The sequence below is a fragment of the Bemisia tabaci genome, chromosome 1 (genome assembly GCF_918797505.1).
Source record: "Bemisia tabaci chromosome 1, PGI_BMITA_v3".
NCBI lineage: Eukaryota > Metazoa > Arthropoda > Insecta > Hemiptera > Aleyrodidae > Bemisia > Bemisia tabaci.
The window spans coordinates 26,366,225-26,379,460 of record NC_092793.1 but is presented as its reverse complement, the minus strand read 5'-3'; the positions used below and the strand labels follow the sequence as shown (position 1 = coordinate 26,379,460).

Genomic DNA, 13,236 nt, shown 5'->3' with positions numbered 1-13,236 from the left:
CGCCGCCATTTTATTTTTAACAGAGAAATTGTTGGTTGAATCTGTTTGAAAATTCCACTACATTTTATCGGCAGCACAAAGAAAATTTCAGTGAAATTTTCGAACAGCTTCGTTGAACAATTTCTCAATAAAAAAAATGAAATGTCGGCGGAAATTTTGAAGCGTCGCATGGCGCTTGTGCTCCTTCGGCCGAAAGGTAACGATTTGAGAGGGAGTCGACTTTTGGCTTGTTCTGTTTTCGCCCCTTTGATTTACAGTGACTTAACTCACAAGAGCTCATTCGCGAAGGGGATTAGAGACATATTTGGAAATAAAGAAAAAATAAGATAATTGTAGTAATTCTGAAAAGCTAGAGCCGGAACGAAGGAAATATCATTTCCGAAGGAGAACCATGTCGATCGTTTCCTCTTTGAGCTCCAGATGAGTATAAAAACGAAGAGCAGTAAGAGGGAATCAATAGAGTTATCCACCTTTGGCTTATCTCAATAGTAACATCCCCCGCGATCGTGGAAGGGTAAATAAAACGCGAGAGAATCCCGAGAAACTGGAGGATGATAACAGCACCACCCTCGACTCCTCGCCCTGTTTCGAGGGTGTCGACATGTGTTCGACACCGTAATTTCTTCTTAACATCTTGATCTCTCAACAATGTAGTGAGATCGAGTAAAGTTGTCAAAATAAGATTAGGTACTTACTCCGTGTCTGGGTGCTTGCTAGCATCGACTTTTTACCCTCTGATACGAACATGTCGTTTTAGACTGACAGAATTCAAGCATGACTCCGAAAGTGCTTCTGAATTTCGGAAACCGTAAAACACGCATCCATCGGTTTTACGCGGGAAACTGGTTGTTCTTAAACTTATATTGATAAGCAGGCGTTTCTTTCACACTAATAATTCCGCATTTTTTTGTTGAGATTTTTTATTTACATACTGTTTTTAATAATTTATTTATTTTATAAATTTTAGACTTGTACACGATCTATTTTTATCGAATTACTCTGATTTATGCAAGTTGCAAGTGCTGATAACGGAAAAGAGGAACTCAGTTTACCATGTAGTTTCGGAACGTTCCTCATTCCTGCTGAAACACATATCGGTGATAAAAGTCGTAAAAAACACGAACCTTGATTTGCGACACGTTGCAGATTTCTTACCACAGTTTTGTTTTTTGAAGGGACTCTACGAACGTTATTTCTTGGAATTTTGCCCTCTTTCTACTCATCTTACGCAGAGTATTCTATGATAATTTAGGCTGGGGGGGGGAGAACAATACCAAAGCAGATATTTCAAAAGGTTGGAATCAAGAAACGTACTATGCGATTTTCGCCATCGATTTGGTGCATCATCCCCTCATCACTCAGTTATCATCATTATATCAGTACCAATTTTATCTGAAATTGCAGTCTAACAAATTTCTTAGTTTTTTTTTCTAGCCTTCTTTATTTTTCCCTCCCCTTGGAATAAATTATCACGTATCGTCATTTTATGAAACATTCACGCCTCACTACTAGTGCTCTCAAAGTGTCTTATGGGGTAGAAAGGTAACCGAGTTCTGGACTTCCATTCAAAAATGACGCAAATGGAAGAATCTTCAAGGATGAAGGATGCGACTATTTTAACGCGTAGGAATGTTTGTTGCCTAGTCACCGAATTGAAGGAAAAATCGACTCCGCGCGACAGAATGTTATGAGCGTATCAGCCCTCATTTGAATACGACGGAGACATGCGTGCCGAAATAGCAGCATCTGCCTCAAAATACCTGACAGAATTTTCACTCCGGCTTTAGCAATACGCACTTCCACAAGGCTAGATGTTTGTGAGAGAATAGGAGGAACTAAGTCAACCTCTCCTTCTCCATTATGAATAAGCGGTGAAGTATTTTAAAAAAAAGCTAAAATGTGGTCAAAGCAGTGAAGGAATTGGATAATAGTAATTTTCATCGTCATTATTGCTTGTTCTTAACATTACCTATTCTTTTTTGATGAGTGAACCTCTTTAACACGAACGGACTTCACCAATTATTAAGCAAATAGCATGATTTTTCATGAAAAAATTAAATTAAGAACCGAACATAAAGTGCGAACTTTCTAATTTGAATTTTTTCCACATTTTAGGTACGCAAAGAAAAACCCCAATTTGTAACTTCAGCAAAGAAGTGGCGAAAATGGTTGCCCGGTTAATTTTAAATTATCTCCTCCTTTCTGTTGCACGAAATATTTTTCACGGACTCACCAAATTAGCAAAATCTTTTGATCGACAATCTATAAAAAAAATGTGTTCCTTTCCTGCCTCATAGGGATCATCTAAATCTACCAGAATACGTGCACTCGAAATAATAACGTAGTTTTTAAATTCGAATTACATTCCATTAAATAAGGATGAAAAAATGGTAAATGATATGCAAGGCACAGAAACAGCTGCGACGGCGATAAAGGTACTCTGTATCTATCTGATGGTTCCTTATGACTTTTTGAAGGGAGTAATTTTATCTCAAATTGAGTTTGCATACGTGGGAAAAATTGACGCAATAGATGAGAACTGACGCTTGGAAAGGAGTCGATAGATAAGGAGGAATTCAAGTCTAAGATTACCGCGGGCGCGAACTCGCGTCTAGAAAAAATCATGATCTATAGCCGCTATTTCAGTGTTGCAGTTACAAGATACACAAAATTGAAAAGACGCCTCACCTGTGGAGACTTTCTATTCAGTTTATAGAGAGAGGGGGTTTACGGGACAGCTGGAAACATCGGTAATTTTCACACTTTCGGATTTTACACTGCACATATTGAAAGTGTAAACAATTATGGATCACGGTCCAAAATCATCGTCAATGTTGAAAAAAAATTCCAGCAAGGCTTATTGGTAAAATTTTGTGAGGTAAATAAATCGGTGGTTGATACATTTTTTGTCAAAGGGTTAGTTTTCTTGTTTTTTTAAAAATTATTTCACTGATAAAATCACTCAACATTTTTCAAAAAACAAAAAAAGCGCACAGCCACGAGACGTTTTCCCTTTATCCAAAGTATTTTATACTTTTAAGCAGCTAGCATGGATTTCTTTCTTTCTCATGAGCTCAAGAAAAGAGATTATTTCAGTGAATTTGAATGAGTATAATGATACAGCTCCTTTTTTAAAGGAAGGAATTCTATTTACAAATTTTAATAGTTGACTAGTTGACTAGTACTTCACCGCATGACGAAATTTGTTAAATGGAAATCGATCGACCATCAACGATCCAGTAGCGTGGCGTGCTTTCCAATATATCGATTGATCTGCCATTTAAACCTATGTAAAAGGATCGATAAATAGGGTGTCCGCAACGAGCACATTAATAATCGATTCTTTAACACAACTTCAAAAGGGAAAATATCGACGATCGATCATTCACGCCTCGCCACTGTAACCATCTTCAACGTCAACGATCTACTTGTAAGACACGATTTTGGATGCAAGATAAACTAGAAACGATCAGTGCGAGCATCCCTACTATTCGACCCCCAGGAACTCGAAATGAATTAATTAGAAATCGATGATGAGGCACAATTGTACAGTATGAAAGTGAGATGTCAATGGTTGTATATAAAGCAGCTCATTACGGTTACCCAAACATGAGTTATACCCACATCGCTCTGTTAGGAGTCTGCATATGCATGATAACCCTCCATGCACCTCGTCTCCCCTTTAAGAAAGAAACATTTTTCGATCATCTTTTTGCATATTATTATTATGATAATCATACAAATGCGCCTTCTCGTCCCATCGTCTGTGCTTTGCGTTACATTTTCGACCTGGTTGCAACTGAAGAAATTTCTTAAAAAAGATGCAAAACAACCACAATTTTTGACGGATCATCTCCCTATGCGGAAGATGAGGCGAGGGTGGATTTTTAGTTTAATGTGCTACCAAGAGGTGTAAATTCAGATATTTATCAGATATGATCAAAACTTCCATTGAATCTAATATAGCAAGACATAATTGACAGAAATATAACCTACAAAGCTGTTTCTTCTTCATGGGGACGGAGAAATAATTATTTTCCTCGTTTACTTTTTTAAGATTTCCAAAATAAAATAGAAACTTCATACTTTCAACGCAAATTGAAGGAAACTTTTAAGTACATATCGACCACAATAATGAGAGAGCAGCACAATTAATTTTCAAAACCTTTAACGCCGTCTAAAAATGTTTGACTTTAGGAGACCACGGACTACCATGCATAGAATATCCTTCTTTTGCTCATTCATGCGTCAGATTTTTACAGTGGCATTTTGAGATTTTATGCATACTTACCGTATAAAATTGAACCGTTTCCTGGAGGGGGGAGAGGTCGCTCACCGTCATATGAGGCCATACTTTGAAAGCATCCTTGGAATTTTGCGTTAGAATTCACGTGAGACAATGAAATTCCGAAAGGTTTCAAAAATTTTGTGAGAAATAGCCTTACAAATTTCAATTTTTCAACATTTTATTGAGGTTTCACGGGAAAATTTGATGTAATTTCATCGTAAAGTTTTAGATGTTGAATTTTATCAATTTTTCCGTGCCATGGCCATTCCTATGATACCGTTACTTGGGCCTGAGATCAGATGTTACTGACCTACGAATGGGATACCGGATCTAACAACATATATTTTTGTCGAATGTGAACGGATAATATCTTCGCCCGGCTTATTCAATGGAGAGTTACACTATCTGTTTAAATATCATCTCTTTTAGATTTACTTCAAACAAAGGCAGATATAAAGGAGGGGAGGGGCGGAAGGGGCATACGTTTCTCCCGTTCGCCAGAAAAAAAGGAGAAAGAAGGAAGGACGCTTATAATTTAGGAATTGTTCCTGATAAAATTGACTTAAACTTCATTTAAGATGCTTTGAAATTTTGGAAATTTTCCGGGGGAAGCTCCCTTTCCCGTCCCCTCCCCATCGTTTGGAGCGTCTGCGTCCGCTTTCAGCTTCAAATTACTCACACCGATGATTCATGCAGTAACTGATTGACAACGTATCATTCCGAAGAGCTTTACTGGGAGACCAGGATAGCGTATAACGATAAGCATTGACGTGGGTGGTCCGGAAGACCATGGGATAATAATTGAAAAATTCATTCGGAGGAGCATCCTTATGGTGAGACTCTGGACGCTGCCAAAATTTTCCAATTTCGATCCGTTTCCAATTAAGCAAATGAAATCGTCCATGGGAAAAGGGACGTCAGTTCTCAAAAATCAGTTTGGATATATTAATCCAAGTTAAGATTAAGCGAGACTCCGATTTCGGAGGCTGGGAAAAAAACTAAAAAGTTTTTTCCGTTGCGAAAGGAAAGAAAAGAAAGAAAAGAACGGAAGAGAAAATAAAATAAAAAACTCGAATGAGGCTCCGTGCAGCGCCGATATTTTCGGACACCTCAAATTCAAGTACACATGAGATTGAAGATGATTCTTCAGAATATTAATTGTTCGACCTTATTCATTAAATCAGCACAGAATCACTGGAACAATTCCTCGCCCGATTTGAGATTTCCACGAACGATCGCACGAGAATTGTTTCATAGATTTGAATTCATTTTGGCAAATCTATCTGTGACTGTCTCTAAGAAAAGGTACCAACCTAAATTACGAAAGATCCGAAACATAAATATCGGCACTACTACTTAGAGGACTGTTTCCAAAATTGTAAGCACAAAAATCGTCAAAAAATTTCAAAGTTTGTATGGTTTGGGAGGTTAAACATTTTGATATAAATCTTGTTAAAGGTATAGCAACCACCCCCATGTTTGAGACTCAACATTATCAGACAACATTTAGGTACCAAAAATGACACAATCTTAACCTAAATTGAAACCGATCCACCTCTGGTCATTCTACAGAGTCGAGTGATTTTTACTGGGAACTCAAATTCCGTTTTTGCACCGATCTGAGCGAAAAATCTATCTCGGTTCAGTTAAAGGTACCCTTCACGTTATGAAAATCCGATGAGGTTACCTTCCTGAATACTGACCTCTTGTGTTTCTCAAACTGACCTTTCTGCAATTGTCCAAAAAATAACAACAGAAACTAATACTCACCGGTCATTTTTCTTAAATCCTCCTAGGTCAGCATCTGAGAAGCATTTCTTCTTACTCTAGTCACGAGTGAGTCATGGAGAGACGGTTTTTGGCGTAACTTGCACTGCACTTAAGTTCCCCTTATAGTACGTAAGAAAGTTGTGTTTGAGACAGCCGCCGCTTCAACCGAGTCGGTATTCACGGTTATGTATTGTTGAGAAACACAATTGTCAAAATTTTCATAATTGAATCAACATAAAAGACATTCACGTAACCGACCGAAGTTCCTCATAGGCAACGACAAAAAGAGCGGAACGAGCCACTATCACTGAAAACCGAAAGTTCCACGAAGAGATTCTAATAACTGCGCACAGAACTGTCCACAGGGAATCAATTTGAAATAAGGTTATGGCTATCGTAAAGTACCATAAGTTAAAAACATAATAGAGCTGTTATCAAGTTTTGTTATCAATTAGGATCGAGTTATCATCAAGTACGATTTAGATGGGCACGGATGCACTGGTGGATCAGAATCCGAGATTTTGAAACGTCTGGCGAAAAGCGAGTGGGAAAATTTTGAGGTTGCGGGGGCCGATGGGAAACAGGTGATAAAGTCGGGCGGAACGATGAGGATCGGAAGACGGTTCTCGGATGCACGCACAAGGCCTGGCAGGCGCTGGCTTGGAACTGGCCGCCCCGCGGTCTTGGTCCAAATCCCGGCACCAAGGCGGGGCATCTGCCGGGAGGAGGAGCTTGCCGGGTTCATCTTGGCAGAGGACCCGATCCGAATCCTGTACTCTCCGCTCTTTCGGTGTCTCCATCCCCGAACCCCAGTCCCGTGCCCCCTGCAGCCCCCGTCCCCCGCCGTCGAGCTTTTTCGCATCGTCTCGCCTCGCGCCCCCTCATCCCTGCAGCGAGCCGTCTCCCACCCCCACCAACCCCTCCCCACCCCCCTCGGCCTCGCAAGACTCGTTTATCCGATCCCCGCACTGATTTTAAAGTTTATTCCGTCCATGGTTTCAGACTTTCCTTGTGTCACAAACCGTCGGGAAAACTGCACATTTAGCAGTTGCGGAGATTGGACGGAGAGAATGCGGCCATGACAATGGAGCGAGAATGGGAATGGGAGGAAGAATGCAAAGGTTATCGCGAAACACGTAGCGATGGCTAGAGTCTGGAAACACGTATAACTTGATTACGGTCGAGCAAAATCTTTTTATATTTTTAAAGAAAACTGAGGGACATCGTGGCTTTGATTCACGGAATAATAATGACAATAATGTAAAAACAAATCAAATCCAATTTTAACGGAATGAAAACGTGATTTTTGTCTTTCAGAAACAATACTAGCGAGATTTGCAACGCTGAATTTGAGAATGTGTTAACTGAGTGAAACATAGGTTTCTTAATCATGATGATATTCCTTTTTGTTTTTTATTGAAAAACCGATGGGTGTCAGTGTTCAAAATTCTCACGGAATATTCTATACACGATGAAGAAAAATACATAAAATTTCGAACAATACAGCTAAGCTCCTCGGTCAGCCCTTGAAGAAATAAAATCAGAATTGAAATCTGCAATATCGCAACTCACAAATTGCGAGTTACACGTTTCGCGACTTGCTAACTATAATGGAACTTAAAGTGGTAATTTGAAGATTTTCAAGAAAATTACTAAGCGAGGAAAACAAACCACTATTATTATTTCGCGCATACGATTTCAATAGTTTCAGAGCATTGTTGATTTGCCTCGTATTTACTTTTTTTTTCTTTAATATGTACAAAAAGAGAAGATATACTTTAAAATGACTGATATCACACGAGAGAAAGATTGATCGAAGATTTTGAAATCGGGTGAGTATTTACAGTCCAACGAAAAGACCGTGATTAAAGTCACAGGTCTATGTGCTTCGTAATGTATTACAATTTGAATACAAACTTGCTCACTTCATTAGTTGAGTAATTATCTGGAACCCACCGGGCCCAGGATTATTCCAATCGACATAATTCGATCGGAAAATAAAAAAGAATCTGTTTTTCTACTCTCTCTCAATTGGTTCAAGTTTATCTGTTTTCACCTTCACCGATTCATGTCGATCTGGTACCACATCGATCCACCCGTTTGGTTAAAAGCTCATATGTGTATGCGTCCGAGTGAATATATGCCATTCCACGACGGTAACACAATTCGACCACGTGGGAGCTGGCGTCGCCTACACTAAAAATTGAAGGCAGAGTAGCATGATGTAAAAGAAACCTCTTCCCGCTTGTTAAAAAGCTCTAACTGTGTGGGTCCCGAGTGAACGTGCCTATTCATCATGATAATACCACTATATGACCACGTGGGAACTCGTGTTGCCTACAGTATAAATTGAAGGCGAACTGGCGCGGCGTGAAAATAACCTCCTTTAATACAGTGAAGTATTTACGTTCTGAGTGAGCGTGAGAATTTTACAACGATACCACTATTCCACTTCTTTCTCATTTCGTCTCTTGTGGTAAAACTTCGTTCCCGACGATGAAAAAAAGAAAACTCGCGAATTTGGAAAATTTGATATTACTTTATACGGACCGCACACAATCTGTATTAAGGAGTGATTTCACTCTTTTGAAGGTATCCTCGTGATTTTTGTGCGACTTTGTCATTAGCTAAGAAGTCTTTTTGCCAATGTGTATATTTCGTGTGTAACAAACCCATCAGATTTAATTATCATTATTTTATGAGGTAAGGAGAAATTGTATTCTGGTAGGAGCTATTTTTATTTCTAGTATTACGGAATTCAAAAGGGGAAGTGAGAGGTTGCCAAACGGGTGTGTTTTAAGGGAGTTAGGGGGTAAAGGAAATCGGCTAAAATTCTTTTTACGTGATACCTTGATGGCCTCTAAGCATCATCGCTATCGGTGCTCATATACTGGAGCTGAATTCACAAGCTGGACAAAATAAGAGCATTGGTTTTGGACAGTGATGGCTTTGAATTTAAAGATAAACATGAGACAAGGTCGATCTAAGGAAAGTGCGTTGATAACAATAGCCGGATAGTGGAAACGCGGGCCGTGTAATAAAACGACCATTTTTGAATCGAGCATCATTTACGCCCTGCATTCAAACGACTTGAATTGTGGATCTGATAATTCCGGTCAGAGACAGACCTCGGACGAGATGTGAGGGAAAACGAAGTGGTGGAATTGTAAAGCACGAAAGCTTAAAAAACGAGGGTTGGAGGCAGGAGATTTTTTACAGCGGGGAGGGGGTCGAGGGCGATTGATAAAGTTACAGTTGTAAGTGAGGTGGAGGAGGTTGATGCCGAGGAGAAACGGGAAAGTTTGCGAATGGAGGGCGGTCGAATTCCGCCACGAAAAACGGACGCAGGGGAGAGCCGCGAGACTTCTCAAATCTAAAAGTTGAATGGACGCTTGAACTTTCGAGCGTGTCTCACAAACACAATCGAGAATCCAAACCACATGGGAGCCACTACTCTTCCTTCAAAGACCGCTCCAGCGTTTTCGAGACTCCGGCCCCACCCCTCACGCCAGCTCCGAGCTTCGTGCGGAGCATTCGAGCTTTCAGCGGCGGTCGAAAATGAGGTTTCTCTCTTTCGTCCTTTCTATTGTGCGTTTTCAATTTGGTCAGCGACGGCGCCGTGATGGAAACGGCGTTATCCTTTGTTAGCACGCCTTCCTGATAGTGATAGCTTTATCTAACGTGTCGAGTTTAAAAATCTCTTTCCATCCCTGCCACCCCTGAGGCTCTAATAGTCGTTTGAACTTTGCTTCGTAAAAAAAGAACCGACTTTTCTGAGACAGGTGAAGTCTCCTCGTCCGGAGCTCCCGATAGAATCTCACAGTTGTTTAAAACCAAACTAAGATTCATGGAGGATAACATGGTCACAAGGAAGAAAGTTCACAAAAATCGTTCTGAAATAAACCTAAAATAGTAGGGTCCTATAACAAAATGTAGTCTAAATCGATTCTGGGTAAGGTCCGCCATACTGTTTCAATTTTTGCCTGAATTACATTTTGCAATAAGAAACTAACATTTCAAACTCATTAACGCACATTGAAAAAAAGTTACGGGCTATGTAGACATGCCGTCCGTTCCGAGCCCAGAGGCCGAAAGTTCTGGGATCTGGAGCTGTAGCTTCGACTGCTCCGGGTGCTACGCCCGGAATGCAGACGGTATGTCTACATAATCCGCAAGTACGGCTTCTACGGCCAGAAATTATTTTTTAGTAAGTATCATTCATGCTCACATGCAGATAGATGATTTTGCATGTGAGTCAGATGTAGTAGTTCTCATTTGCAATATAATAGTCCGTTTGAATAGAAGAATCCCCATGTTTCCAACTTCCTGGATACACCAACCGCAATTTTACGAGGAACAAAGCTGCAAGACGTACCCGTCAATAGACACGAGTCGATCGATAATATCATAAACCGCGGCATAGTCATTTTATTCGCCCGCTTATTTCACTGGAGTAGCGGTACATTGATAAAAAGGATCCAAGCTGAAAGTGATCTTAATTGCTGGTGAAACTTATGATAACAAATCCAGGAACAGGAGCCTTTATTGCCGACACCGAAAATGCAGTTCGTTTTAAAGTTGTCAAGCATAAAAGAGTGACGGAAGCCGACTAAGCGAATAGTTGGTCGATCGGAGATACAATGAATGATTGTCATGCCTTCTGCGATTGTGCAAGACGGAACAGACTGGGCCGCGGGCATTCTTGTTGCAGAACGTAAGGCGATAATTTGAAAGTTACGCTCGTGGACACTGATTAGATAAGCGGAAGAAATACCCGAAGATAATCTTCCATTCGATCTGAAAGCGCCTGCGCTATCAAAATGAGAAGCTGTGCCGTGAAGCTTGCCGCCGCTCACCTGATTGGTGACTAATTGTAAGACTTGTTTCGCAAAATTTTCATGTCTATATGTCTCTTGCGTCCATCGTGGGCTTCCTTTAAAATGGAATTACAACTGCAATTGCAGTTGCATTTGCAACTGCAACTGCATACATGCGAGGGAGGCCAATCTATAACGAAAAATTTAAGAGAGAAAGAACATATGTGTTTAAGGGGTAACTTGATTTTAGAATTTAAGTCTGAAACCCGGTTTTGGCCCCGAATTTTGACAGAACCGGACGAACGGGCGAGGCTTAATGGACTAAATTTTTCAATATGGAACTACTATCTCGACTCATCAGTAAAAGCATGTACTTGCGAAAGGAAACCTAATGGCAAAGGTGTATCTAATATTCTATCGAGTTCGCCTTGAATAATCAATAGCCGTGATGGCAGAGTGAGAGGCTCAGGGGCACAAATAAAGCAGAAAGCTTTGCGCGCAGCAGTTTTGTCACTTTTCTTCTGTCCCGGCAAGGAGCAACGTTAGTTACTCTCCTGTGAGTCTGTCTCTGATTCTGTCAAGTTCGCCTTCAATAACCGCGGCGGCAATATGAGCGGCTTAGGAGCACGAATAGTTGCGCACAGTAGTTTTGTAATTTTTGCTCTGTCTCACGTTGATTAATCTTCTCACTGCATGTATCTCATTCTATCAAGTCCGCCTTCAATAATTGTGACGCAATTTGAGCGGCGTCTCGTGGTAAACTATGCATTATTTTTTGTGACGGAGTAATCAAAATTAGAAACGTCTCCACACTAATTGAAACTAACGTAGAGCTGCTCAAAAACATCTCTCCTGAAAATAGCATGATTTCACTAAGGTTTCTTAAAATGAGTACCTTAATTTCATTTAGGGTGAAGATAATTTAATGCTGAAATTACTTGCATTACTCGAGAATTTTTAATTTAACCCCTCTGTTTTCCAAAATTAACTCCCGGGAGCATCGTAACTTACGGGAGTGAGGTCTGGCAACTCAAGAAAAGAACTGAAGACATGCTTAGGGCAACTGAGATGGACTTTTGGCGAAGGTCTGCTGGGATATCGAGAAGAGAGCGTAACCGCAATGAAAGGGTACGCGAGATAATGGGTGTGGAGAAGGACATCGTGCACGATATCAGGTCCAAGCAGTTGGTCTGGTATGGACATGTGCGAAGGATGGCAGATGATCGGTTGCCGAAGCAGGTCTTCGATTGGGTTCCTCCCGGAAGGCGACGGCGTGGAAGTCCTGTGAAAGGTTGGCGACAAGGGGTGGAGGAGGAGATCAGAAGGTGCCAATTGCCTGATGATCTCTGGGAGGCTAGGGGGCAATGGCGATTGGGCGTCGCAGAGCGCGAGGCGGCGCTATAAAAGCGACTTTATGTATGTATGTAACTCCCGGGAGCAGGGCCGGATTTACCGACTTGCCGCCCATGGGCCGCCTTTATTTTGCCGCCCCCTCCTCATTCGTTTTGAAACATCAATAAAAACCATCAAGTGAACGTGCCGGAGGGGGAGGGGTGCATAAGACGCGTTCATTCTTGTTGGACACATTATTTGCGAGAGCCCTGTCAACACTACTAGCAAAAGTTAAGTTCCGTAAACCTATTTCTGTGTGGACAAGGCCTTCCATTTAAAGAAATGAACAAAAAATTATGAAAGAACAAGCATAAATGTGCTTTAATAATTTTAACCTCCACCGCCGCGCCGCGCTGACCGCAATGGGTTTGGCGCAATGCGTGAAGTATTCCTACAGTCTTGTAGGCGATTTGCGTTTCACGCCGACCGCTGCTGACCGCACTGAGTTAGACGCAATGCGTTAAGTATTCATGCAGTCTCGTAGGCGCCATGCGTTTCACGCTGACCGCACTGCGTTTGGCGCAATGCGTGAAGTATTCATGCAGTCTTGTAGGCGCTATCCGTTTCACGCTGACCACAATAACTGCACTGTGTTTGATGCAATGCGTGAAGTATTCGTTCAGTCTTGTAGGAATGTAGGCGCTATATAATATGTGTTACATGACGACTGCCGCGCCGAGGGCTTCTCCTATTCATCCCAAGTCCTCGTCATAATTTCTCTCTCAGTCGCGCCGTTCCTAGCCAAATTGCGTGTTTGGTTTCTCTCTTAACTCGACTAATTAAAGGTGCTGTCTCTTGTATCATCGAGAGACGACAAAATTAGGAATTACTATACTCTCAGGAATTGAGAAATTGTATCACCTTTTCTCGTTTGTAATTTTTTTTCTGAATCCGATTTTCTTCATACCTTTATTTAAAATTTTCTTAAAAATTTGTCGCCCCCTAAATTTGCCGCCATGGGCTGCGGCC

The 13,236-nt window shown here is 41.1% G+C and overlaps 1 protein-coding gene across 2 annotated transcripts in view; it reads right to left on the bottom strand.

The window, feature by feature from the left end:
* Nucleotides 1-13,236, bottom strand: part of LOC109041352 (transcription factor hamlet) — a 128,079-nt gene that overhangs the window by 62,033 nt on the left and 52,810 nt on the right. Inside the window, exon 1 of one of the 2 annotated variants that reach the window (XM_019057696.2) lies at nucleotides 6,059-6,784. The exons of the other annotated variant lie outside the window; for it this stretch is intronic. Within the exon in view, the coding sequence (XP_018913241.2) occupies nucleotides 6,059-6,065 (7 nt within the window). The 5' untranslated portion in view covers nucleotides 6,066-6,784. Of the gene's footprint in view, nucleotides 1-6,058; nucleotides 6,785-13,236 lie in introns of those variants that run through there. 2 annotated transcript variants of the gene reach the window in all.